Below are 27578 nucleotides of genomic sequence, written 5' to 3'. Positions count from 1 at the left end.
AAACCCATCTGAGGTGTCCTTGTCCTCGGGTCCCTATGCCACTGCCTCCCTGCCATGGCCTCTTGAGTTCCTGGGCTTTGGGGCAGAGGCCTCTTGTCCCAGTGACATCACGATGTCATCTTTTTTGAGCATCTCTTTGAAATGATGGAGCTCAGGACTAGAGCTTCCCACAAGGTGCCTTGTTCTCACCAGAAAATACCCTTCTAGGCCCCATGGACAACAGAACAAAATGGAATCAGCTCGAGGCACGGACACCAGCCAGACGGCCTCATGGAGCTTCTCCCAGCTTGCAGGGATGGCTGTGTACCACACGATTACACTGAATAATTAGAGGAAGGGATATTTAGAGGAAGCATGATGGGAGGTCTGTGAGCACACCTGTTCTGAGAATAAGCCTCCCTCCCCCATAACCAGAGTGTGGGGTTTTCAGAGGTTCCCCCAAAAGAAACCAGGGCCCCTCCCCTGCCTTGCTGTAGGGGGCCTCAGCTGGAGGTAGTTCCTGGGGAGCTGGCTGCTGCCTGCCCCAGGGCACACTCAGCCCAATCTCCTTGTGACCTGGCTGGGCCCTCCTGGGCATGGCCAGGGCACAGGCTCCTAGGCCACGAGACCAGCGGGACAGTGGGCATCCATGCTGAGCACTAGGACAGGAGTCCAGACAGCATCCACTGCTCAGGCTGTGCCCTGTGAGGGGCAGCCACATGCCATCTGGCCTCCTGCCACTTCAGACGTCCTTACAGTGATGCCGCCATGGAAACCGCACATGTAACCTCTAGAAAACATTATCTTCCTTGATGAATCATGCTCTCAGTTGGCAGGAAAATGCATCCCACAGTTGAGGCAGTAAAAAGAAATAAAAACTGTCTTTGTTCACAGACGGTAAGGGAGTTTGGGTCTTTGGTGTTTATAATGAAGGTGCTGCCCAGTGCCCACACCCTTGGGAAGGAGTCTGGATGTTCTGCAAATGTGCAGTGAATTGGGAGGGGGTCCTCAGATGCCCTCTCTGGGCGGGGATCTGCCCCTGCCCACAGACTCAGTCCACCCCTGCCCCTCAAGGCTCGTGGCTATTTTCATTGAAAGAGACATTTCTGGGATGGAAAATACCAGGATGGCTTTCCTCCAAGCCTTCCCTGAGAGCGGAGGATGGGCTCACTGTCCAGACTGGAGTCCTGGCTGGACCAGAGTCCAGCAAGAGGATCCCCTGGAGATGCCCAGGGTGTCCAGGGCCATGGGCGTCTGGGTGCCTGTGTGCAGGCCCCAGGTGGCCCTGCAGCTTGGAAAGCCATCCCCCTTCTTGTCCAGAAAAGCCCATCAGGTGGAGCCCATGAGGCTCATCCACATCCCAGACGCCCTGAGGAGGGCAGGGAGGGGATAGGGGCGTCCTTCAGAGTACTGAGGGCCCATCTGTGGCCAATAGCCTGGGTCATCTCCAGGAGTCGTTCAGCAGCATGTGACTTGGGGCAAGCTAACCCACCTCAGGGTCCTTGGCTGGACAAACAGGGCAAGCTCCACCCACCTGCCCCACAGCTGAGTGAACCGTGAACTGGGATCCATGCACAGGGCCTCCCACGATCCAGATGGGAGGCAGACTGAGGCAGGGCCTGCCCACCCAGGGGGCCCACGAGAAGCTACCAGAGTGGGGAGAGGTGGGGAGGAGGAGAAGGAATTTTTTTTATAAGACCCTTCCCTGAGAAGAGGGAAGAGTAGGGGACAGGGGAGGGGGAGGCGTCCTGTCCAGGCTGATGGTGCCTTGGCTATCAGTTTGGGCAGCACCAACGTCTCCCTTTGCCAGTTTCAATGTGGACAAAGGCAGCTTCTGCTGGGAAATTCTTTGCTTCCAAACTGCACCCATTGTCACAGTTTTCTGAAGCACTGACAGGGTGTGGATGATCTGCCCTTTGCAGCGCTTACTTTTCAAGGCACCAGAAGAGTCAGCAGGGAACTGAAAAGAAGGGAAGAGAAACAGGCCCCTGCAGGCTCCTCTCCAGGGGAACCCCAGGGCACCAGCCCCTTCAGAGGCCTGGTGCAGGGTTGGTCTGGTCTCACCTCTGGCCTGTGGGGTGCAAATCCTCAGAAATGGCCCCCACCCTCCCTACCTCTGAGTGACGGCCCTGTACCCCAAACCCACCTCCTCCTCCCTCCTCCAGGGCCCTGAGTCCTCCTAGCTGGGGACCTCACCATACCTTGCAAACTTGCAGTAGCCCTGCTCGCCCCTAAAACCCCTTGCAGCCCCTCCACACCTGGAGATGAGACGCCATTCTAAGGGGTGAAGTGTAGGGGGTGGGGGGCAAGAGTCAGATCAGACATGTTTGAGCTCCAGCTGCCAGCAGACTGAGGAGTATTGACACTGCTCTGTCTTGACATTCTCAAGCCCACTGTTTCCGCGGTGGAGTGGGCTCACCATGTCACAGGCTTAGCAGCAGAGTTGATGGCGTCCGGCAAACTGATGCATAAAGATGACTTCTGAAACCAAGGAGACCAATGGCCCCTGTAAATCTGTCCCTGTATGATGAAGGCGCCACATTTCTTTCCATTTGATAGATGTGTCAGTGATCAGCTACACATCTCACACACTTGCCATTTCACAGTCCTGAAGGCATCCTCAGAGATTCTTACTGTTCTGGTGTTTATACACACGTTCCTGTTTCTTTTCCAAAACCTGCAAGGACATCACAGTTGCCACTCTTTGCAGATAAAATAGCCCAGACTTGGAGCGGCAAGGTGAACAGGTGAGTTTGAGTTGGACGCCCAGGTGCTGGCGGCCATAGCACCAAACAGGCTTCACCAGGCCCCAACACCACTGTCTGGATGAACCAGCGGCAAGGAAAGTTACCCCCCCACACACAGCCTGTGCACAGATACCATAAAGCAGGTGTGGGGAGAACACTGGAGCAATCCTAGAACAACCACTAAGGAGTACTGGAATTACGTATGATTTTTTAAGGTTTTCTCAAAAGTTTTTTTTTTTTGAGACCCAGTCTCATTTTGTCACCCTTAGTGAGTTCTATGGTGTCACAGCTCACAATAACCCCAAACTCTTGGACTCAAGTGATTCTCTTGCCTCAGCCTCCCAAGTAGCTGGGACCCCCAGTGCCCATAACCCTTGGCTATTTTCCTATGTTTAGTGGAGACGAAGTCTCGATGTTGAACTCAAGCAACTTGAACCCCTGAGCTTAAGCAATCCACCCACTTTGCCTCGGCCTCCCAAAGAAACTTTTTTTTAATATGGTTACATACGCACACATGCACACACACATACATATATATATATTTGTATATTCAATTTTTGTATGTTTTTAAATTATAAAACATTTAGGCTGCTAATAGCATGTATCAACAGTTCTGACTCTGAGAAAGCCCTGCGGAAACCTTCTCTAGGGCAGGAAGGGGTCTGGCTCCCCAGGGCTCTGTCAGAGACCACCTTGCTCTCTACAAACAACCATATGGAACAACACCACCTACAGCTGCTGCTGTTGACAGCTTTGTTTCCCCATTATAAAAGCTGAAACACCTTTTGCAAGTACATATTTGACAAAACTATGAAGAAACACTTACATGAAAAATAACCCAGAAATCAGACAAAATGATAAATCTGTAACATTTTAACAAATGGTTTCCTCATTTGTAGAATGCAAGTACTTAGGGATGGGATAAACACTGCCAGTCAATTCCACACAGAGGAGTTTGGATTGGAAATAACCAAAAACGTTTCAAGGCAATTTGCTTTGGGTTACACTTTCTTTTTCAGACATTTTTGTACATTTGGCTGCAGTTTTGTTCTACTTAACATGAGAACTACAGTTCACTGTAAGCAAATAGAAGTTTCTACAAACTGGTAGAAAAGTAGAATTCTTCTTTAGCTGAACAGTGTCCTCAGCTGAGAGCTGCAGCAGAGAAGAATAACTTTTCCTTTCAGAGGGTTCTGGAGGGAAAAGACCCCAAACCCAGTGCAGTGACTCACTCGGCTCCTCCCCCCTCCCCCGTCTGCCCCTCCCTCCCTGCCTCCCGCCCTGGACTGTAACTCAGGCAGAAGACAGCCAGCCAGGCTCTCTGCACTCCAGCCCTCCTTGATGGTGACACACAGGCCAGGACATGAGACTGGCTCGCGCTCTACTCCCCCTGCTGCTGCAGGCCTGCTGGGCGGCTGCACAGGACACCCCAGAGCCCTCCAGGGCCATCGCCTTCCAGGGTGAGTGGACTCTCTGCTTTTTGCTGCTACGGACCTGGAACTAGCAGGGGCCCTGGGGGGGCCCATCCTGGCCCTGACTGTGACACTGAAGAGCAGGAGCCTTGGGAGGACCCCTCTCGGCCCTGACGGTAAGACTGTGGAGCAGGGGCCTTGGGGGGGACCCGTCTTGGCCCTGACCGTGAGACTGCGGAGCAGGGGCCTTGGGGGACCCATCCTGGCCCTGACTGTGACACTGCAGAGCCAGAGCCTTGGGGGGACCCGTCTCGGCCCTGACCATGAGACTGCGGAGCAGGGGCCTTGGGGGACCCAACCCGGCCCTGAGTGTGACACTGCAGAGCAGGGCGCTTGCTAGAGCACCAGGGCTTAGCTCCCTTTCCCAAGGTGGTGGCAGTGTCTGGCTGTCCCCCGGTAATGCCTTCAGGCATGTCCCTCATGTGTCTACATCCTCCAGGGGACATCAGGCTGGCAACTCAAGAGGGGCCTACTGGTGGGGTGGAGCCCACCAACGCTGTGAGTCTCTGTTCTCTAGGAGTGTGGAGTGTCCGCCCTGGTAGACAGAGGCTGTTCTTTGCTTCAGTTAATCCCTTGCCTGGATCTCTAGAAACTCAGTTACCTGTTCTCACTCTCCATTTTAAGAAGGTTGTGCCACCTAGAAGTTTTAAATCCAACTTGAAAACTTGAGCATTCTCACCTGTCTACCCTTCAGGAGCTGGCTATGGTGGGCTATTCTAACTCCGGCAGAGCTGGAGTCTCTGCGCCCCCTCCCCCCCACTCCACTGTGCCATGCTTGGCACTGGCCTATAGCTCACCTGTCCATGGCTGGAGGGGGCTCAGCTGGGCCAGGCAGGCAAGATGGGCTCCCTGTGTCTGCTGGGGGCACAGGGCCTAAGCTTAAGGGCCGCCCTCTTTCACTGGCCCAGACTGCCCTGTGGACTTGTTCTTTGTGCTGGACACCTCTGAGAGCGTGGCCTTGAGGCTGAAGCCATATGGGGCCCTAGTGGACAAGGTCAAGTCCTTCACCAAGCGTTTCATCGACAGCCTGAGGGACAGGTAGGTGGGGCAGCCTGGATCTGTTCCCAGCTCTTGTGAGCCTCTGGGGTAGCGCGCCGGGCCTGGGCGGAATCAGCCTCAACCTCCCCATCCAAGAAGGGCCAGTGATGCCCACTGTCCGCATGGTTCAGGTCAGGGCCACCCGGTCAGCAGGAAGGTCGAGGCAGCAGTGCTGAGAGTGGGGGACCCTTTGCAAAAGGCAGGTCGTGGCTCCCCCCAGAAAACTGGGTGAGTTTAGGGAGTTGGCCAGCCTGGGGGCCTGGGAGGGTATCACCTCCACAGCCACTGGGCCCACCAGGCTTGGCTCTGGGTTTGGGGCATGGCCCCCTTTGTTCATTCAATCCTCCACCCAAGCCTCAGCACCAGGAAGCCAGGAAGTAGGTGTGGCCGGGACAATGAGGGTACAGCAGGGGCGTGACGTAGAGAAGGCCCCCCCCCACACGTTGCACATTCCCCCAACCCCCTCTCTGGGTTAGGGGTGGGCCCTAGGTGGGGGGCATGGGAGCTCAGGCCCCACCTCAGTCCCACCCAGACACCACTTACCAATTGACCAGGGGCCTGAGCCTCCTGCCACCAGAAGGCTATGAACAGGGGGGCCTGCGATGCCAGAGGTGCCCACAGCCAGAGTTTTGGGGATCAGAATCCTCAAATTTAGTGCCAATGCCCAGGCCCATGAAGTACAGAAGGAAGGGCACAGGTGTGGGTGGTGCCCAGGGTCCCTCGGCCTCTTCACTCAGGCTCCCAGTGCCTCAGTTTCCCCACATGGGAAATGGAGTGGGGTCATCGCAGTCCAGCTGCTATTCACACCACTGCAGGAGTCTCTGTCACTGTGGGCTGCGTGGCAAGGCAGCGCCACCCAGGACCCAGCAGAGCAAGCTCCGAGGGCCCCTGGGCCTCAGTGCCCTGGGAGCAGGGAGGAAGCTGCTCAGATCCCCTTCTGCCCCTACCATCACCCACCTACCTCCATCAGGAACCGTGGCCGTACACAGCTCCTCTGGGAGGGCCTGAGGATGGGGATGCCCTAGTCACTTTTGGACTGGGCCTGGCCCTCCCAGGCAGGGGCCATCCGTCTTAGGGCCTGGGAAGTCCAGCCTTGGAGCCAGTCAGCTACTGCCTCTTAGGGCTGTAGCCAGGGCTGGGCTGTTTGTCTATTCGGGACACAGGTAACACTGTTGCCTCAGACAACAGCAAGGAGGGTGCCAGGGGTCTTCAAGGCCTTGGCGTCATCCCCCGGCCATGTGGCCCGCAGGTACTATCGATGTGACCGGAACCTGGTATGGAATGCAGGCGCGCTGCACTATAGTGATGAGGTGGAGATCATCCGTGGGCTCACACGCATGCCCGAAGGCCGCGATGAGCTCAAGGCCAGCGTGGATGCTGTCAAGTATTTCGGCAAGGGCACCTACACCGACTGCGCCATCAAGAAGGGGCTGGAGGAGCTGCTGGTCGGGTGAGTGGCCCCGCGGCCACCAGCCACACTGGCTCCGACTCTGTGCAGCCTGGCTGGGGGGGTCAGGTCCACCACTTGGCTCTGGCCATAGGTCCACCTGACCCACTCTGCAGATGGGTAAACTCTGGCCAGGCCTGGGCTGCCCGTTGGCCAATCAGGCACTGGTGCCTCAGATGCCCAGAGACCTGCCCTAGAGGGGCAGCCATTCTCTGACCACTGCCCAGCCTGCCCAGAAATCCCAAGGGTCACTCCGCATCCCCTATCCCTCCACAGACTGAGCCACTGTCTCTGACCAGTGATGACACCACAAGTAAGAGGATTTGAGATACCCCAGTCACTGCCCCACTCTGGCCAAACAGAACTGACTTCAGCAGTCAGAGAGACAGAGAGGGAAAGAGATGGAGAGAGACAGAGAGAAACAGACAGCAATCAGAGAGACAGAGATGGAGAGAGACAGAGAAAGACAGAGAGAGATGGAGAGAGACAGAGATGGAGAGATGGGGAGAGACAGAGAGATAGAGAGATATGGAGAGAGAGAGAGAGACAAAGAGATGGAGAGTGATGGAAAGAGACAAAGAGATGGAGAGAGACAGGGAGATGGAGAGAGATGGGGAGAGACAGAGAGATGGAGAGAGATGGAGAGAGACAGAGAGAAACAGACAGCAATCAGAGAGACAGAGATCGAGAGAGACAGAGATCGAGAGTGATGGAGAGAGATGGAAAGATGGGGAGCGACAGAGAGAGAGAGATGAGAGAGACAGAGAGATGGAGAGAGATGGAAAGATGGGGAGAGACAGAGAGATGGAGAGAAATGGAGAGAGACAGAGAGAGGTGGAGACAGAGACATAGACTGGTTTTCCAGGCACACCATAAACACCAAGCCAGCTGGTATCATTCAAACAAAATCCTGTCAAAACCAAAGCCAGCGGCTTCCTTTCATTTTACTTTTCACATGGTCTGCCTCGACTGAGGGCTTTCTTCTCAGAATGGCTGACTCCCTGGGCAGCTGAGGTTCCAGTGTGCTGGGATGAAGGAGCAGCTGGCCCTCCCTGGCTGAGTGTCCCTACCTGGCCCCACTCCCTAAAAGGCCAGAACCAGTGGGTTCCAGGCTAGTCCTGGATAAGGTGTGCCCTGTCTCCAGAACCAACTTTCCCTCTGCTGCTTGTGACTCCAGTGCATCAGCCTGGGGCCGTGGGGCTGAGCTGCCTTCTGCAGCTGAGCCCCTCTCACTGCAGAGCGGTGGCCAGGAGGGGCTTGGGCTGCACAGCTGGTCCAGGCCCTCCCTGGCTGTGTCGGGTCCTGACACTTCCATCCTGGATTAGACGTGCTCCAGCGCATTCCTGGGAACACATTAGCGTTCTTTGATGGTGGCCCTTCTTTGGCCCTTCTTTCCTAATCCTGGCCCTCTCCCCAGTTTCAGAGTGTTTGCATTTGAAGCCCCTCTGAATGTTCTAGGGTATTCTTAACACACCCATTTCCTGCAAACATCAATGGCTCTAGGTGCCCAGGAGCCTTCTGTTTAAGGCTTCAGTTTGACTATTGGCAAAATGAATCAGCAGCTGGGCTGGTGAACCACTCCCGGCTACTCCCAGAGTCCACTCATTCTTCAGGGGAGAGCTGCAGGAACTGGCCCTCCTGGGGTGTATGTGGAAGGCCTGTTCCCCTCCCCTCAAGCCTGTTCATTTTCTGAAGTCATTCTCCAGAGAAGTGACCTCCCACAGATTGACTCCTGCTGTGAGGTTCTTCCCTGTAACCCCTGTGCAGCTGCGCCCAGCAAGGACCCACAATCCCGGCAGTGTGGCAGGAAACCCCTCCCAGACCGGCTGGGCCTCCCTGGGCCCTGCCCCATCACCTCCAGTCTCTGTGGGTTCAGGGGACCCTGAACTAGGGGAGCCCCCACAGCAGGTCTCATGCTGCTTCCCCATTCAGGGGTTCCCATCTGAAGGAAAACAAGTACCTGATTGTTGTGACTGACGGGCACCCCCTGGAGGGCTACAAGGAGCCATGCGGAGGCCTGGAGGACGCAGTGAACGAGGCCAAGCACCTGGGCATCAAAGTCTTCTCAGTGGCCATCACGCCAGACCACCTGGTGGGAGCCCCCGCCCACCCTCAGGACTAACACACAGCTGCTCCCACACCCCTAGGAAGATGGCACAGGGTCCTGCCTGAGGTCCTCAACTGGGTCCTGCCAGAGCACATGGGCACACAGAGGGTCATTTCAAGGCCTTCAGCTGCTGGGAACCCTCTTTTAGCCTGGGGTGGAGGACACACCCCAGCCAGCCCCACTGAGAGAGGCAGATCCCTCCCTGCCAAGGAGTCAGGGCAACCCTAGCCAGCCTTGCCCCAGCCCATGGGGATTGTGCCCTGGGGGTGTGTGTGGCACAGGGTCATGGGGAAGGCTGGTCAGCTCATCCTCCTCCACCCGCAGGAGCCCCGTCTGAGCATCATCGCCACGGACCACTCCTACCGGCGCAACTTCACTGCAGCCGACTGGGGGCAGAGCCGTGATGCAGAGGAGGCCATCAGCCAGACCATAGAGACCATCGCGGACATGATTGTGAGCGCCCATGGGCAGGGTGGGGGGCTGCTGTGGGACATGATTGTGAGCGCCCATGGGAGGGGGGGTGCTGTGATACATGATTGTGAGCATCCATGGGCAGCATCGGGAGGTGCTGTAGCACATGATCGTGAGCGTCCGCCCATGGACGGGGTGGGGGGTTCTGTAGTACATGATTGTGAGCACCCTCCCATGGGTGGGGTGTGGGGGTGCTGTGGTACATGATTGTGGGTGCCCATGGGCGGCGTGGGGGGGTGCTGTGGTACATGATTGTGAGCACTCTCCCATGGGTGGGGCAGGGGGTGCTGTGGTACATGATTGTGGGTGCCCATGGGCTGGGTGGAGGGTACTGTGGTACATGATTATGAGCACCCTCCCATGGGCGTAGTGGGGGGGTGATGTCGTACATGATCGTGAGTGCCCGCTCCATGGACGGGGTGGGGGGGGTGTTGTGGTACATGATTGTGACCGTCCATGGGTGGGTTGGGGGGTGCTGTGGTACATGATTGTGAGCATCCATGGGCGGCGTGGGGAGGTGCTGTAGCACATGACTGTGAGCGCCCGCCCAGGACAGGGTGGTACGGTGCTGTGGTACGTGATTGTAAGCGCCCATGGGCGGGGTGGGGGGTGCTGTGGTACATGATTGTGAGTGCCCATCCATGAGCAGGGTGGCGGGGGGTGTGCTGTGGTACATGATCGTGAGCGCCCGCCCATGGATGGGGTGGGGGGTGTTGTGGTACATGATTTGAGCAACCTCCCATGGGCGGGGTGTGGAGGTGCTTTGGTACATGATCGTGAGTGCCCATGGGCAGGGTGGGGGGGTGCTGTGGTACATGATCGTGAGTACCCGCCCATGGGCAGGGTGGGGGTGCTGTGGTACATGATTGTGAGCACCCTCCCATGGGTGGGGGGGGTGCTGTGGTACATGATTGTGGGTGCCCATGGGCTGGGTGGGGGGTGCTGTGGTACATGATTGTGAGCACCCTCCCATGGGCGTGGTGGGGGGTGCTGTGGTACATGGTTGTTAGTGCCCGCCCGTGGGTATGGTGGGGGGTGCTGTGGTACATGATTGTGAGCGCCCATAGTGGTGTAGGGGTTGCTGTGGTACATGATTGTGAGTGCCCACCCATGGGCTGGGTGGTGGTGGGGGTGCTATAGTACATGATTGTGGGCGCCTATGGCAGGGTGGCAGGGTGCTGTGGTACATGATTATGAGTGCCCGCCTATGGACCGGGTGTGGGGGGATGCTGTGGCCTGACTGGAGAGTGATCCACTTTCCCATTTTGCTTTTCAGAAAACTAACGTGGAGCAAGTGGTAAGAGGCCTCCTCCTGCCCACCCCAGACCCCACTCCCAACCTCTAGGTCCTGGTGTGTGTCTGTGCCCAGGCTCACGTCCAGGGGACAGGTCCGTGTCCGGATGTGACTATGGCTCTCCAATTGACTCATGTTCGGTGCCTCTTTCCCCCAGTGCTGCTCCTATGAGTGCCAGGTGAGTATGACCCCACTCACCCCACACCCCACAGCCCCCTTGGGGTCTGGGGCTGACCCGGCCCCCATGTCTTGCAGCCAGCCAGAGGACCTCCCGGCCCCCGGGGCGACCCTGGATATGAGGTGAGTGGCTGCACCTGTGTGGTTCTTTCTGGGGGGGTCATCCCTGCAGCCTCAGCCTGGGTGTGGTGGTGGGCATCCTCAGCTTCCTGAACATCCAAGCGCCTCAGCAGCTGCTGGCCTGGGGAGACAGTCCAGATGGCAGGATCCCCAGCAAGGCACCATGGATGTGGGGGGTCGTAGGCCTGACAAGGAAGGCTGAGGCGGCGAGGCCTCCATTGCCTGACCCACAGCCTCCAGGTGACCTTTCTGGCCAAATTGGAAAGTATGAAAATCTCAGGCCAGCTGTGGCTCACACAGGATGATTTTGAAACTAAAATTATTTGCTAATATTTACAACTTGGGAAATTACTCTTGAATGTCTAATTTTTGACTTCTTTTAAAAACTCCAGCAGCTGTAGGCTTGAGAGTGGGTTTCTGTGCTGGCCCCTGTGCCCTGCCTGTGCCCCACCTGTGCCCCCAGAAGCCAGTACAGACAAGGGCCAGGGCCAGAGCAGCTGGCACATGGGGGTGTGAGCATGCTCATGGTGAGACTTCCAGACCCCAGACAGACCCAGAGCCACCAGAAGATGCCTTAAGAACCCAGAAGTTCTGAAGTCCGAATGGAAATCTTTAAAAAACCCTTTTTGTGAGCAAGTAGCAGTTCCCCTCACCAGAATTTTTTGAATAGACTGAATGTTGCCTGACCTTGATCCACTCTGTTCCAGGGAGAGCGCGGCAAGCCAGGGCTTCCTGGAGAGAAAGGAGAAGCTGGAGACCCCGTGAGTGCCTGGTCAGGGGGTGGGGGGCACTGTGACACCTGAGGCTGGGAGAACTGGGCTGCAGAAAATTCCAAAAGGGGGGCTTGTTTCTGAGTGCCTGTCCCTTGTGGGTGGGAGCCAGCTGGACACAGCCAATTTTCCAACACATGCACCCAGGCAAGCCCCTCCCCCTGCAGCCCCTGCACCCACCTCCACAGACCTCAGCCAGACCCTGCCTGCACCCAGGGGGCAGTGGCCGGGGGCTCAGCACGCCAGTCACAGCAAGGCCTCTGCTTTGGCCCCTTGACCAATCTCCCATAAACCTCTGCCCCCTCTCCCAGCTCCCCCTGGAGACCCCAAGGCTGGGTGGGTCCCTTGGAGGAGGCTGCTCTCTCTCACCGGCTGGAGGGAGGGTGTGGGGCAGCAGGGACATTAACCATCCCCTCCTCTGTGTTCCAGGGAAGACCTGGGGACCTCGGACCAGTCGGATACCAGGGGATGAAGGTGGGTGTCTCTCTTTCCTGGCCAAACAGCTATCTGCACCTTCCTCCCCACCCAGTGTTAATGATGTCTTCTTCCTCCTCTGTCTGGTGTATAGGGAGAAAAAGGGAGCCGTGGGGAGAAGGTAAGTGAGGCCAGCTGCAGGGCTGCTGTGGGTAGAGGGTGCCCCGGCCTGCACAGAGGTCATCACTGGCACATCCCTGTCAGCAGGGACACAGCCAGGCATACTCCCATCCTTACTTGTGCTGTCACACCCCAAGTTTGGGAGGACCAGGACCGTCACTGAGAGCTGGTCCCTGAGGTCCCCCAGCTGCTAGCTGAAAAAGGAACCAGCTCCAGGAGCAGTGAGGGCACCCGTCACCCTACCTACCTGGAGTAGGGTCCCTATGGCACAGAGACCTGGAGCACAGGCCCAGCCCTGCTCCCCAGCTCTGCTCAAGTCTCTGGTCCCATGTACTCAGCAGTGGGCAACACTCCCTGGGCCGGGGTGGGGGCAGCTTGCATTCATCAGGAGCCCTTCCATTTGGCCTGAGCCAGGCTACACCTGCCTCCCCAACCTCCAATCTGCTGGGCAGAACCCAAGTGGGGTGGGGACTGCCCTGGGGCTAAGCAGGGGACCACTTGTCATCCCTTTCTGTCTCTACAGGGATCCAGGGGACCCAAGGGCTACAAGGTGAGTGGGGTGGGATGAGGGTAGGGTGAGGGCTTTATCAGCCCCAGCCCCAGAGCTGTGCTGTCTGGCCTGGGCCTAACCTGTGCTCCCATCTCGCAGGGCGAAAAGGGCAGACGTGGCATCGATGGGGTCGACGGCATGAAGGTGACCCAGTGGCTGGGGAGCTGGGACCTGGGGTCTGGGCCACAGAGGCAGGGGCAATGATGGTGTGCAGGCAGGGGCTCTAGGGTGCGGAGGCTAGACAAAGTCAGGAGACATTGCTGTGGGCATTTCCTGTCAAGCTCCAAGTCACAGTGGACCCTGAGCCACCCACGTGAGCTCAGAGTGTCTGTGGGAGGAGGACAGCTGAGTCAAGGCTGAAAGGCTGAGCCATCCACTGGGCCAACTCGATTTTGCCATTTTCTTTCTCTTTCTAGGGGGAGACAGGGTATCCAGGCCTGCCTGGTTGCAAGGGCTCACCTGGACTGGATGTGAGTCACTTTCTCTCACTGATATTCCAGACTGTGGGTTTTCAAAAGTGACACTTGGCCCAAACCCTGCCTCTAATGGGCAGCACCCTCAGCCTGTGCCACATTTGCTTTTTGTCCCGGCACGGCCCGATGCTGCCTGTCCATAGCCAGGTGGCCTCCGCTGGGGTGACTGTGTCATGGTGCGTCCTCTCACAGGGCATTCAAGGATCCCCTGGCCCCAAGGGAGATGCTGGTGCCTTCGGACTGAAAGGAGAAAAGGTTAGTGACTCCTGGGGCTTGCTTGTCCACTGACTCAGAAATCCTTGGTGGTGTCCATCAGAGAGCTGCTGATGTTGGGGTGAGGCAGGCCGATAGGGGACTGCTGGTCCCCACTAGAATGAGCCCTAGATGTGGCCTCCAAGGCTACACCTCTGGAGCGAGCGCCTGTGACCCTATGATCTTGCACAGGGCCAACCTGGAGCCAACGGGGAGGCTGGGCGACCTGGGAACACGGGGCCGCCTGGCGATGAGGTGAGGATGCGCATGCCCCTCAGGGGACGCTGGTGGACCTGGGCCCCACCTGGGGTCAGGGAGCTGGTTGCCCACTTCTGCCCCTGTGTTCCCACAGGGTGAGCCAGGAGAGCCTGGACCTCCAGGAGAGAAGGGAGAAGCTGGTGATGAGGTGAGCGCCTGCCGGGAGGCTGTGCCCCCGCCACCTGGGGCCAGAGGGCAGGGTTCACACACAAACTGATGCTTCTGTTCTTTCCACTTGATGCAGGGGAACCCAGGACCAGACGGTGCCCCCGGAGAGAGGGTGAGTCTCTGTGGTGCAGAACTCTCGTTCTGACCTCAGACGCTGTGGGCGCAGCCCAGTCTGGCCCTCCTGGAGGTCAAGGCATTGACCTGCGGGGCACTAAGTGGGTCTCTTGGCCTTTGCTTCTAGCAATGGGGGGTGGAGGGCGACCCGACCTCTGGAGGCAGCTGAGCCTGAGCAGCTGGAACAACATGGCGAGACAGCGTGGCCCAGGTGTCCCGCTGGGGCGTGGATGCCAGCAGCTGCAGTTTCACCCCTCCACTTGTGTCCATTTAGGGTGGCCCTGGAGAAAGAGGACCCCGGGGGACCCCAGGCATGCGAGGGCCAAGAGGAGACCCAGTGAGTCGCTTCTTCTTAATATGGGACCCATGCCCAGGGCAGGGTGGGTAGACACCGCACCAGGGGTCAGTCCCTCAGAGCCACAACTGCACCTTTGGTGCCTAGATTTGTCCAGCCCCTTCCTTTCCCTCCTGCTTTCTCAAATAAAGATAGTCTCCCATGGTGGTGGTAGTGGATGGGACAGCACCAGCCCTCCAGTCCTCTAACCAGGGTCAGTGGGTCAGCTCCAGGGAGGCAGGGGGATGATTCTGGGCCCGGGCAAAGAGAGGAGAGGTCCCTGGGGTCACAGGGAGAGAATTCTCCCCCAAGTCACTGCCAGCTAGCACTGTGTTGGGGAAACAACCCCCCAAAACTTCATACCTCCCACACAGTTTGGCACGCTTTGTAGCCTGTGTGGATGTCCACAGGGTCCACAGCAGCCCTACTGTGGCGTGTGGCGTGTGGTGTGTGGCCTGTGCCATGTCCAGGTCCACACCTTCCTTCAGGTGACACTCAGCTGCACAATTCTACCCATGACGCAGCTGCCTCGACTAGCCCTAACCAGCTCCTTGTGCCACCACTGTGAGGTTTCTCTGCATATCACTGCATGCTGTCGAAGGCAGACTGGGTTCTCCTTTGGAATAATTTTCCCTTGTTAATATTTCCAGAGTGAGGATGTGGGGCACAAACCCCCAAGTGGGAAGATAGGCTGGCAGGGTGATTTGGTTGGCAAATCCCCGCCATGGGCACCTGGCCATGGAGACAGATGCTTGTGGCTCCAGGGCCTGCCTTGTTCATCGTGGCCCCACAGTACAGATGCAACGCAATGCCTGGCTCACTGAGAAAAATTCCCTGGACCCAGAGGGTGGCAGGCAAGGCAGGGGCCCACCCTGCCTGGCACAGGCTGTGAATCAGGAGAGAAGGCTGCTTCTGGCCTCCCTGGCCAGGTCACCAAACCTCAGAGACAGTGCTTCCACTTGGCACTGCAGGTGTGGGGACATCCCTGTCTTGTCCCGGAGAACAAGACTCCCAGTCCTTTCACTGACGGCTCTGGCTGGAGATGCTCTGGACACATGGTTTATCTGGTAGCAATTTCCCAGTGGGGAGGGCGACTCAAGCCATGGCCATTGACAAAGGAAGCTGGCATGGCTCCTGCGAGGCAGGGCCTTCCTGGTGCTCTCAAGAACCCCCCAGGGTCCCAAGGAGGGGTCAGGGAGAGACTTTGAGACAGGAATGGTATGGCTTAGATCCCCTTCCATGTCACCCCTCTGAGGCCAGCAAATCCCTGGGTGGCACATTGGGCACAATGCCAGAGGAAGGCTGGCTTCTGGCAGCTGTGGGCTTTGAGGGTAGTAGGCAAGTCCAGGGCCCCTAGAAGTCTCCCCATTAGTGAATCTCTCCAAGAAGGTAGTAAATGCAGGGACAGTTCTTGGCCTCCTGAAAAAATGCCAGCCACTCTGATGGACATGCACATGGGCTGCTGTCCTGGTAAAAATGAGATAAATCAGGCAGAGGGACAGTTTCCAGAGGGAAAGGCCAGCCCAGCTCCTGGGGTAGAGAGTGGCTCTTCCCAGTTCTGACCTCTTCCTGCTGACCACCAGCATCTGTTCCCCCCCAGGGAGCACAGTGCTGGCTAATCACATGGCTTGACCTCCATACTCACAGGTTTGTCTCTCTCCAGGGTGAAGCTGGACCCCAAGGTGACCAGGGAAGGGAAGGCCCTGTTGGCGTCCCCGGAGACCCGGTAGGAAGCCCACTGTCTCATGGAGGTGCAGAGCTGCGTCCCCAGCTCAGTGGAGCCGGCTGGTTTGGGTCTGGGAGGCAGAGGCATGTCCCAGCGGCATAGCCAGCTGCAAGGGGCTGGGGGCAGTCTGAGCCAGGCTGGGTGCACAGTAGAGGGGGCCATTCCTGTGGCCCTTGACACTCAGCTGCTGGTCCCCAGGATTCTAAGATGGAGGAGCAGATCACATGCTGCCCCAGGGCTCTGACCCCTAGGGTAGCTGCTTCCTGGTGCATGTTGGAGAGGGGCAGTGGGGGTGTGGACACCTGGCACAGCAGCTGGGTATAGGGAGGGCAAGGGAGGGAGCCCCAGGAGGAGCACGAAGTTTTGGGATCCTGGCTGGGGGAGGGTTACCTCCCACTGGAGACCCTAGGGCCAGACTCAGTTGGCATTTGTGCATCTGAGCCTGGGACTACAGGTGAGACTGGGGATGAAGGTGGACTGGGCAGTGTGAGCCGGCAGAAGGCTTCAGAACCATGTGGGGGATGGAAGGGGGTGTGGGCTCAGTGAAGAGGAAGATCCAACCCAGGTCATCCCTGACTTCAGGGGCCCCAGCCTGTCTATAGGGAGCAAGCCAGCATGTCCTCAGCCTCCCTACCCACCCCCTCAGATGGTGGTCCATGACCCAGGGGAGGGCATGTGGGGCTAAAGAAAGGACACACAGCCCACACCAGGCAGTGGAAGAGGTCACAGAAGTTCCAGTAGCCCTCACAGCTGTGGTGAGAGCGCATAGGCCTGTGCGGCGAACGTGTGGCCCAGCCATGCAGTCAGTTGAGGTGTGTGATGGTCCCCACAGGACAACTATGATGTTGGCTCTTCATGGCTAGGCCTGTGTTATGGTAGAGAACAGCTCCTTGGCTAAAGCCCAGGGCCAGCTCAGGAGCTCAACTGTCTGGGAGAGGGAGCCCTAAGGGGGGCATAGTCTCTTGCTCTCAGGTGGGTTGCAGTCTAGTCTGGCAGGTGAACATAAATTAGACAAATCTGTACAGTAGGGATCTATCATTCTTCCTCCACCTACATGTGATCCATCCATGCACCCATCTACCTAGGCATCCTCCCACCCACCTATCCATCATCAATCATTTATCCACCCACCTATCCATCTACCTACCCACCCATCCACATGTCCATCCACCCACCTGCCCACATGTCCATCCATTCATCATCCATCCACCCATCTATCATCCACCTATCCATGCCCCTACCCACCTATACATCCATCTGTCATCCATCCATCCATCCACCATCCACTCATCTCTCCACCCATCCATCCATGCATGCCCCCCTCCATCCACCATCCATTCACCCATCCATCCATCATGCATCCACCCTGCTATCCATCTATCATCTGTCCATCTTGAAATACTTCTAAGACTATATCCAGAAGATATATTCTTACAGCAGAATTTCTGGGACAAACAAGGCGGGTGTGTGTTGATATTTGCCAAATAATTCTACAAGAGAGTGGCTCCAGCTTTCTTTCCCCGCGAAGAATGGAAAGTAGGTCCTATACCCACATACCACCTAGACGTTCCCCAGCAGAAGATGTTCTCAAACCTCAAACATAATGTTTGTGCCCTTGGGTGGACACTGTCCTGTCTGGGCCTGCCTGCCCTTGGGTGGACACTGTCCAGACCGTGCCTGCCTGACTGGTTCCAGGCCCTTCCTGGTTGCACTCTGCTTCTCATGCTGACCCACACAAGGCTCTTAGCCATGACACAGATATCTTTTCAAATCTGCCACCTCCATTTTTACTTTGTGTGTGGCTTGTTGTTTAGAATGTTCTGCTCTTCCCAAGAGTCCCCACCCATCCACCCTAGTATTGTATTTTCACTCCGTGTCTTTTATTCGGGGGAGATTATATTTTGCCAGTTTGGAGGTGAAGTGGGGTCTGGCTTTGCTTCCTCTGTGGACACTGGGCCGGGTGTCATCTATTGCAGCTGTCCACCTTCTGTGGACAGATCAGCCTCACTGTCCAGTGTGTGCAGCCAACGATTCACTGCAAATAAGACCAGATCCTGGACAGGGCACCTATTTCAAACACTGGTCACTCTAGCAGACCCGGGGACATTTAAGGGTCTGTCACAGCACAAATCACATTTATATTTCTGCACACAAATAGAATTCATGCTTTTGTGTCCTAATTTGTCTTTTGTGTTACAGGGCTATTAAAAATAGTGTGTAATGGTTTAGGGCCAGGCCAGGGTCTGGGTGGTCGGTGCTTGCAGGGCTGAACCTGTGTGCTGTTCCTGGCAGGAGCAGGGAGGCTGTCCACATATTCCCAGGCAGCCATGCACTGTGGCCTCTGGTCCTCTTTGCCCTCTGTGGTCCTGGTGCTCTAGTCCTTGCAGCTGACCTCCCATGTGGCTGCCCCCGGAAAATACAAGGCTGTAGCCTGGGTGTGAACAAGGTGGGATGTGGGAAGGAGACTGGGGCCAGGTTCTGGGCTTTGCCAGGGATCTCCCCAGGTTTCTCCAGAGTGGTTCCTCTGTGGAACCAAGGCGAACAGGCAAGAGGCCATCGCCGCCAGGCAGGAACCCACAGAGAGGCCAGCACCCCAGGATAAGCTGGACTGGTGTTCCAGCTGCCTCATGATGGGTCCCATCATCCCCCGCAGGACCATTTAGGAAGTTGTTCAAGGTGTTGGTAGCACAAAAGACAAGGCCCAGGCTTTCTGATGGGAGTGACCGTGTCTAGACCTTGAGATTTGTGCCGCATTCTGACCACACCCTGCCTGTTCATGTGTTCAGTTTTCAAAGTAATCATAGTTGCTGCAAAAAAAAAAAGTGACTATCAAAGAGTTGTGAAGAAGAGAGACCAGTCTGTGACAAGGCCAGGTCAGATAGCTCCTGGTGGGCTGCGCGGCCCCTGACTCCTCCAGGATCAGGCTTCCGGGAGGGTCCTGGGCTGCTGCTCTTGGGGAGGGATGATGCCACCTTGACTCAGCTCCATGGCCAAGATGGGCACTGATCCACCGGGACTCTCTCTGGGAAGCTGGGCTGGGCCTGCAGAGGACCCATGTTTGCCCACCAGGACACTGGTTTTCAGGGCTCTGACTTCAGTACTGAGCCCTTCTTCCCAATGCCACCGTGGCCCCAGCAGCATTCAGCCCCCATACCCATGTGCCCATGAGGGAAGTTTCTTGCAAAATGTGTGTTTTTCCAAATCCACCCAAAAAGCAGTTGAGAAACCCAGGAAATAGGGAACCTTTATGCTGTGTACCCCAGCCCTTGCCAGCCTCCCTGCTCTGTGTGGACATCAGAGCTGCCTGCGAAGTACAGTGGGGTTTGGGGGCTGGGCCCCAGGGAGCTGGGAGCAGGGAGCTGCATGGGCTGCAGCTCTGAGACTCTCTGCCCGAAGCTTGGGCTCCCATGTCCTAGGCATGGTCTGAGTGGGCTCCTTGTTTCCTGTCTGGGTATGTGCATGAGGACCAGAGGTGCCCATCAGAGGTGCCCTCTCACCTGCCGTTCCCCTGCCTGGGACAGAGGGCGTCCCCCCTCCTGTCTCTCCTTTCCATGTTCCTGAGACACGTCTCGGGGGACCAAGTTGGTTGCACCTCTGGTCCTCCTTATGGCCAGCATGCCAAGTGCCAATACTGCAATGTCCTGTGTAGGGGCCTAGCAGCTGGAGCTGGATGCCCGCACGGCCAGGGCAGAGACAGCAGTATGCCAAGCGCCACGTGGCTGCTCACAGAGCGAGTCAGTTGATAGGGAGTTTGTGAACATTTGTGAGCAGGGCCAGCCAGGACAGGGAGGCACCAAACTGATGGCAGGGCCAGGGAACAGGCCTTCAACCAGGCTCAAGACTGGTGGGACAACTCAGGGCCAGGTAGCTGGGGACTGAGGTGCACCTGCCCTCTGTCCCTGGGCATAGCTGGGATGTGGGTGAGGTGCTTGGGGGCCAGGTGACTCACCACTGCACTGCAGGAGCAGGACCCCAGGGTGGTCTAGGGCCAGCTCTGGAAACTCAGCCCCCACATAGGGTTCAGGAAACCACAGACATGGTAGGAGCAGGGTCCAGTGGTAGGCTAAGCTCAGTCCACAGAAGTCACAGAATTCTGGGGGACATTAGGCCAGGCACAGCCCAGTGGGGCCCCGAGTGAGAGCCAGTCTGGGGCCTCACTGGTGGGAGGCAGAAGGGGCAGGTGGTCTGTGATGTGGAGCCCAGCAGAGGCCCCAGCAGAGGTCTGGGTGGGCCACATCATTGATGCTGGCACCATGACCTAACCGAACAGAGGGGTCCCTCCCAGTGAGCAACTCCTGGAGTCACCTGGAAGAGGGCTCCACGCCTATGATGGGCCCCTGCGTTGGGGACCCTCAGCTCACTGGGTGTTGGGGAGGGACGGCAGTTCTTTGGCCAGGACTCAGGCTAGATCAGCAGTTCTCAACCGGTGAGTCGCAACCCCTTTTTAACAATGAAAATACATGGTGGCATTAGGAAGGTTGAGACCACTGGGCTAGAAGGACGGGTGAGGCCTGGGGCCAGTGGAGTGTGTCCATCTCTTTGCAGGGTGAGGCCGGCCCCATCGGACCTAAGGGATACCGAGGTGATGAGGGTCCCCCAGGGCTCGAGGTGAGCACCAGACCCACTACCTGGCACCCGGGAGGACATCCATGAGGTCCCCCAGGCCCATTCTCTTGGCCCAAGACTAGCCCCTCACCCTCTGGGGCTCCCTGGCCCCATAGCATCCCCCTCACATCCTGCCCTCCCTGCACTGAGCGTGCGTCACCCATGGCAGTGACCCCTGTTCCTCTCTTTAGGGTGCCAGAGGAGCCCCAGGACCTGCTGGGCCTCCTGGAGACCCAGGGTTAGCAGGAGAAAGGGTAAGTGCCAAGAGCATGCGCCCCAGTGCACTGAGCCAGCCTTGGGGAGGAGTTGGCTGTGCAGGTCGGGCTGACTGGACCCGGCGGTTCCCCCAGCAGTGCCACTTAGCAACACCTGAGCATGGAAGCATCTCAGCCAGGACCCCTCCTGCTCCAGGGTCAGCTGCGGGGGGTGCCTTCCAGGCCAATAGGGGGGCCCTACAGCCGCAGTGCTCCTAGGCCTGGGCCAACCAGAAGATGTCTGGGCCTGGGCTGACCAGAGGGCCATGACAGCAGCTCTGCTCTACTCTGTCCCCAGGGTGAAGATGGCCCTGCCGGGAACGGCACTGAGGGCTTCCCAGGCTTCCCAGTAAGTGCCCTGGGGAACTGGCCTTCCCCGGTGACCCCATGCTGCCTGTGCACCCTCTTGGCCAGTGGACATGCTTGGGCAGGCAGCCCAGGCCAGGACCACCAGCTGGCCTGGGAACACGCTGACCAGGCTTAGCAGCCCTGGGGCCTCCCATCATGGGTCCTGGTGTGACTGCTTGCCTCCCACCCACAGGGCTATCCGGGCAGCAGGGGCCCTCCTGGGACAAATGTGAGTATATGGTCCATCTATATTCTGCTCACAGCACAAACAACTCACAAGCAAACGTGTTCCCTCCCCTCGAGTCTGGGGGTGCCCCACACGGCCTGGAGTGTGCCTGGGAACCCGCACTTCCTCTGGTCACATGGGGGGCTGGACAGTCCCATGGACCTATTCTAGGCCTCAGTTTCTCCCCCAGGAAACGTGTGTGGTAGGGGGTACAGAGTGCCTCTGTTATCTTTATTTTTTCCTTTTAAAACTGCTTCTTACAAAGAAAATAAAGCACCATGACCTCACTGACCCAAGACTATCCTGTCCTCACAGGGCACCAAGGGCTACCCTGGCCTCAAGGGGGATGAGGGAGAAGCTGGGGACCCTGGAGATGATGTGAGTATGGGGCTAGGTGCAGGGGGAGGCCCCAGACCCACTGCCGGACTCCTTTGAGAAAGGCCTGAGCTCCCAGGGAGGATGGGCAGCATGGCTGGGCCCCTTGACATATCATGTCCCCTTCCAGAACAATGATGTTTCGCCCCGAGGAGCCAAAGGAGCGAAGGGGTACCGGGGCCCCGAAGGCCCCCAGGTAAGTAGACATGGTCAGCCAGGCCCCCAGGTGGGGGGAGAGTCAAGGCCAGCTAGCATGAGATTGGGAGGCTGGGCCTTTGACAGGTTGGCCTCACGGACTTCAGGTGGGTCCCCGGGGTGGGGGGCAGCAAAGCCCACCCCAGCAGACCTTGGTCTTCAGGCACCACCTGGACAGCCACCCAGAGCAGAGCAGCCCCAGGTCCCCACCCACCTCGCCTCACAGGACCCTGGTGGGGTTGGCTGGGAGCTCCCGTGGACTTAGCTCAGGGTGCAGTTGAGCCTCAGCCCAGCACTCACTGTGGTTCCTTGTATAGGGCCCCCCAGGACACACAGGACCACCCGGGCCAGACGTAAGTGGGGATCTGCAAACATCCTCAGGGCTGATGCGGCCTGGGGTCCTGTGGGGTAGGGCTCACAGTGATGACAGGCACTGCAGATGCTGTTCGCACATGGGGCTGTTTGTGGAAGGAGGTCAGGGGGTCTCATGACAGGGGCTGGGTGTGGACTTGTGACAGCCTCATCGGTAGCCATGCCAGGCACCTGCAACACCGCAGGGTCGAACAGGTAGGGCTGGACACAGCCTGTGAAGCGAGAGCTCCCTGCCCAAGCCCAGCCCCATGGGGGTTGGGGGGAGCCTGCAGCCTGGCCTGGCTGGGAAGGGCCGTGCCTCAGTGTCAATGTCCCGTCCTCTGTCCCCAGGAGTGTGAGATTCTGGACATCATCATGAAAATGTGCTGTGAGTGTCGTCGCTCTCAGAGTACCACCAGCCACACCTGCCACTCTGCCCCTGGCGGGTCTCTCCAGCTGGGGTCTCAGCCCTCACGGGAAAGGCTTAGGCGGGTGGGGGCAGCGCTCACCACCCTCTGCTGGGTCCTGCAGGCCTCAGAGACTCTGGGGACCCTGCCCTGGGTGGGACGGCCTGGGTGTAGATCTGGCCATCAGATCAGCACAGGGCTTGACTGCTTCCCATTTCCTTTCTCCTCTCTCCCCAGCTTGCTGTGGTGAGTACCATTTTTTTGCCTCAGAAAATGCCACTGATTTTAAATTTTTAAGCAGAGTAACTCCTGTGAGTGATGGAGTCAAGCCCACATCCTTGTGCCTGGGGCAGAGCAACGGGGTCCCCTTGCCTGCTCTCTGCTGCCACTCCTGGGCCTGCACCCAGCCCTTGGGGTCCTCTGTGTGAGCTGAGCCCCTCCATCCCCTGGCCTCTACCCCATTGCCTAGAAGCCAAGCCCCAGCCCGCTCTGTCCATTCTCCTCCACGGGCTCCAGGGACAGGCCAGGGCCCTGGGGGTGCCCCAGGAGAGTGGAAGTGCCCTGCTCTCAGCCCTGACCCCCCCCAGAGTGCACGTGTGGCCCCATCGACATCCTCTTCGTGCTGGACAGCTCAGAGAGCATTGGCCTACAGAATTTCGAGATCGCCAAGGACTTCATCACCAAGGTCATTGACCGGCTGAGCAGGGATGAGCTGGTCAAGGTGAGCCCCCCACCAAGGGTGCTGTGGCAGGGCCTGCAAGAACTGCTGGACACCTGGGGTTTGGAGCTGTGGCACCCCCCTCGGGTACTGCAGCTGTCAGCACCAGGGAAGCTGGGGAGGCTGTGTGCAGGGCCTGACAGGCGCCCACCCTGCAGTTTGAGCCCGGGCAGTCACACGCGGGCGTAGTGCAGTACAGCCACAACCAGATGCAGGAGCACGTGGACTTGCGGGACCCCAATATCCGGAACACACAGGAGCTCAAGGAGTGAGTGTGCCACAAGCACCGGGGCACACCCTGACCCCTGCCCCTGCCCCTGCCCCAGCAGTGGGGCTGGCCCTAACCCTAACCCGGCCCTGACCCCTCCCCAGAGCTATCAAGAAGCTGCAGTGGATGGCAGGGGGTACGTTCACGGGTGAGGCTCTGCAGTACACCCGGGACCGGCTGCTGCCGCCCACCCAGAACACCCGCATCGCCCTGGTCATCACCGATGGGCGCTCAGACACACAGCGGGACACCACGCCCCTCAACGTGCTCTGCGGCCCCGGCATCCAGGTGGGGCACCAGCCCCACCCGCGTGGGTACCCCGGGGACACGGAGCCTCCGAAGCGTCACCAATGCCACCCCTGTCCCCCCAGGTGGTCTCTGTGGGCATCAAGGATGTATTCGACTTTGTCCCGGGCTCTGACCAGCTCAACGTCATCTCCTGCCAAGGCCTGTCTTCAGCCCAGGGCCGGCCCGGCATCTCACTGGTCAAAGAGAACTACGCAGAGCTTCTGGAAGACGCCTTCCTGAAGAACGTCACAGCCCAGATCTGCAGAGGTGGGCACCATGGTCCACCAGGGTGTTCAGCTGTGTTTGGGCACAGTCCTCCAGCCCAGGGAATGGCGTGGTCCCCAGGAGCTGAGAGCCGCCATGGCCAGCCCTGCGAGTCTGCCCTGTGTTGGCCACAGCACCCACCAGGCTCAGAGCAAGGCAGGCAGAGCGCACGCCTTGCAGGGCCGGGCCACAGAGCTCAAGGGGCCACTTGAGAACATGGGCCACAGTGCTGGCAGCTGGGTGGCAGCCAGAGAGATTTGCTGGCATGAGCTGGGGCCCCCATTTCTACTCTCCAAGCCTCAGTTTCCCCATTCTCAGAAGGGGCCAAGGCTAAGTTGGTGTGAGGACTAGAACAGTGCTGGGGGTCATCTGTCATCCCGAAATGTCTCCTTTTGAGTTGGTGGAGGCTGGATGGGCCAAGCAGGGACGAGGCCGGAGTGATGTGGGCAGCTTCCTGGGAGGAGCAGTGGCTGCACCCATCAGCCTGCTTGGCATTGCAGGCCTGTCTTCAGCCCAGGGCTCACAAGGTGTGGGCTTTTCTCTTTTTCAGATAAGAAGTGTCCAGATTACACCTGCCCGAGTGAGTGCCTGGGCAGGGCGGGGGTTCTGGTGGGGGTGCCCAGGGTGAGGGAGGTCTCCCGGAAGAGGGTCTGGTGAGCAGGGAGGCACTGGGTGAGGGCAGCTAGGCACGTGTGGGGGCCACACGCTGATGAACCTTCCCCCCCTCGCCATAGTCACGTTCTCCTCCCCGGCTGACATCACCATCCTGCTGGACGGCTCGGCCAGTGTGGGTAGCCGAAACTTTGACACCACCAAGCGCTTTGCCAAGCGCTTGGCTGAGCGCTTCCTGGCCGCAGACAGGACTGATCCCTCCCATGATGTGCGGGTCTCAGTGGTGCAATACAGCAGCACCGGCCAGCAGAGGCCGGACCGCGCGGCCCTGCAGTTCCTGCAGAACTACACAGCGCTGGCCAGCGTGGTGGACAGCATGGACTTCTTCAACGACGCCACTGACGTCAATGACGCCCTGAGCTATGTGACCCGCTTCTACCGTGAGGCCTCGTCCGGCGCAGCCAAGAAGAAGCTGCTGCTCTTCTCAGATGGTAACTCGCAGGGTGCCACAGCCACGGCCATTGAGAAAGCCGTTCAGGAGGCCCAGCGGGCGGGCATCGAGATCTTTGTGGTGGTGGTGGGCCGCCAGGTTAATGAGCCCCACGTCCGTGTCCTGGTTACTGGCAAGACAGCCGAGTATGATGTGGCCTACGGCGAGCGCCACCTGTTCCGCGTGCCCAGCTACCAGGCCCTGTTGCAGGGTGTCTTCCACCAGACGGTCTCCAGGAAGGTGGCGCTAGGCTAGGGGGATGGTCACACCACCACCAGTCCTCCTATCCCTATTACTAAAACAGGAAGCAAAACGTGATGTGAGTTTTCCCTACCAGCCAGCTAGATTTTGTTTTAAAGGAGAAGCTTGAAAAGCCGTGGTGCACACCATGTGCTGTGTGCTTTGCCCAGAGTCTTCCTGGTGCACCCCGAGCTGGGCACCTGCATCTGCTGCTTGGCTGAGAATCGTGCCTCCCCCGTAGCCAACGTCCCATCTCATAGCCAACGTCCCATCCAGTGACAACATCTGCATCTCTAATCTCCTCTGCTGTAGCCCAGGCTCCACACCCACCCACAGCCTCCCTCTTCCAGGCCACCATGGCCTCCTCCTCGGCCATTCCTCTGGCTACCCCACATGAGTTTGCACCTGAACCCAAAGCAAATTCTACTAGTTAATTCTGAGACAGTGACTCTGCCTCATCGTGGGAAGCCAAGGTCAAGAGGACGTGAACCCTGGTGTAACTCCTTTCAAGGTTCTAGCTGCTGACCTGTGGTTTGGGCTCCTGCAACCCTGGGCTGCCATTGGTGTGAGGACCAGCGTCTGTAGACAGCAGCAGAGGACGGTGGCTCTCGGAACTGGTGGCCTCAAACTCCAGAATAAAGGTGCTTATCCCTCCCGAGGGCCCCTCGAGTTAGCATATGGGACACAGAGCCATTTAGTGACACAAAATAATCCCAAGCTCTTTTCCCTCAAAATCATGATCTGTTCTACATTTCACTGAAGACCCTCTTCATGTGCTAGTTTTTATTTTTACTTCTTCCTGTGTTTTTTCTTAACTGTGTCCATGCCCATGACTTTTCCAAATTAAAGTTTTCACTTTCCTCTCAGTGGTCTCTGCCCAGTGAGTTAAGGCCCCGCCGCGTGCACCCCCCACACTGCAGGGAGGCTCAGGGCAGAACAGGGACAGTTTGGTGCCCATTCCCTGCCTGCCCCAGAAGACCGCCCTTGGAGGGACGCTACCACCTCTGGCCTCGTCTTCCTTGGAGGGAAGCATGGTGACATGAAGGCCACCCATTCCCGCTGCAGGCTCCAGCAAACAAGGTCTCTGGGTCTGGCTGGCGCCAGCCAGATCCAACAAGATTAAGCCCAAAAGGCCCCACCCCAGGCCCCGCATTATAGTGCTAAAACACATGCCCGGTTCCCAAAAGGGGTCAGGGTCCTGTAGGCCCTGTGGGGAGATGTCCTGGGAGGACTCAGAGCTGGCCTGGCAGATGTGGCAGCCTCCTCATCCCAGCACAGGAAGCGGCTCAGGCCTCCGAGAAGGTTTGCAGGGAGGGTAGAGGCTCAGCCTCCAAAGAAGAAGTGTGAGGCTGCCCATCATTGTCCATGCTCTGAATGGGAAGGTGGGGTCAGGCTGTGGGGAATGGGCTGATGGAGGGGGCAGGGATGCTCCTGCCCTGGGGGGAGACCCAGATCCTCTCACACAACTTGCTGCCGGAGATGCTGCATGACAGGAACCAGCCGCTGTGGGCAGGAGGTGCCCGGCCAGCCGCCCCACAGGCCACACCCTGCACCAGGTCCACACAGCATCCATGTCTCTCTGCCCAGCCCCCCAGGGCCCAGCTGAAGTCCCCCCAGAGCCACTCCAGCCTGTTCTCCCTGATCCAGCTCCTTCCCACTGCATGCAGCCATGTGACCTCGAGCGGCTCACCTGAGCTGGCTCTGCCACCCCTCCCTGTGCACAGAGTGAGCGGCAGTGCAGCCCCTGGGCCATAGCACTAGGCCTGGATGTGGCCTAGGAGAGCTCAGCTGGAGGCCAGAGGCTGCCTTGGAAGGGGCAGTTGTTTGAGAGAGAGCCTGGGCCTGG

At 58.2% G+C, this 27578-nt stretch overlaps 1 protein-coding gene across 1 annotated transcript; it reads left to right on the top strand.

The window, feature by feature from the left end:
* Positions 1 to 4023: 4023 nt before the first annotated feature.
* Positions 4024 to 26598, top strand: COL6A1 (collagen type VI alpha 1 chain). The gene is made up of 34 exons (XM_053564973.1): positions 4024 to 4186; positions 5107 to 5236; positions 6486 to 6686; positions 8616 to 8775; positions 9115 to 9243; positions 10538 to 10558; positions 10713 to 10733; positions 10811 to 10855; positions 11560 to 11613; positions 12052 to 12096; positions 12191 to 12217; positions 12740 to 12766; positions 12866 to 12910; positions 13183 to 13236; positions 13432 to 13494; positions 13684 to 13746; positions 13844 to 13897; positions 13994 to 14029; positions 14306 to 14368; positions 16029 to 16091; positions 20637 to 20699; positions 20888 to 20950; positions 21249 to 21299; positions 21492 to 21527; positions 21840 to 21902; positions 22030 to 22095; positions 22412 to 22447; positions 22797 to 22842; positions 23440 to 23573; positions 23729 to 23838; positions 23943 to 24126; positions 24210 to 24393; positions 24941 to 24970; positions 25125 to 26598. Exons 1-34 carry the CDS (start codon positions 4090 to 4092, stop codon positions 25745 to 25747), a joined length of 3087 nt encoding a protein of 1028 aa, XP_053420948.1. The 5' UTR covers positions 4024 to 4089; the 3' UTR covers positions 25748 to 26598.
* Positions 26599 to 27578: the final 980 nt, after the last annotated feature.

The sequence above is a fragment of the Nycticebus coucang genome, chromosome 16, assembly GCF_027406575.1.
Source record: "Nycticebus coucang isolate mNycCou1 chromosome 16, mNycCou1.pri, whole genome shotgun sequence".
NCBI classification, from domain to species: domain Eukaryota; kingdom Metazoa; phylum Chordata; class Mammalia; order Primates; family Lorisidae; genus Nycticebus; species Nycticebus coucang.
The sequence above is the reverse complement of the archived record's forward strand: the minus strand, read 5'-3'. Positions and strand labels throughout refer to the sequence as shown.

What these genes read in the sequence shown, in the direction of transcription:
- COL6A1 (XM_053564973.1), top strand. Translation starts at nt 4,090, where the DNA reads ATGAGACTGGCTCGCGCTCTACTCCCCCTGCTGCTGCAGGCCTGCTGG. An exon ending in ATGGGGTCGACGGCATGAAG is followed by an intron (nt 12,911 to 13,182) that starts GTGACCCAGTGG and finishes TTCTCTTTCTAG; the next exon opens with GGGGAGACAGGGTATCCAGG. An exon ending in GAGGGCCAAGAGGAGACCCA is followed by an intron (nt 14,369 to 16,028) that starts GTGAGTCGCTTC and finishes GTCTCTCTCCAG; the next exon opens with GGTGAAGCTGGACCCCAAGG.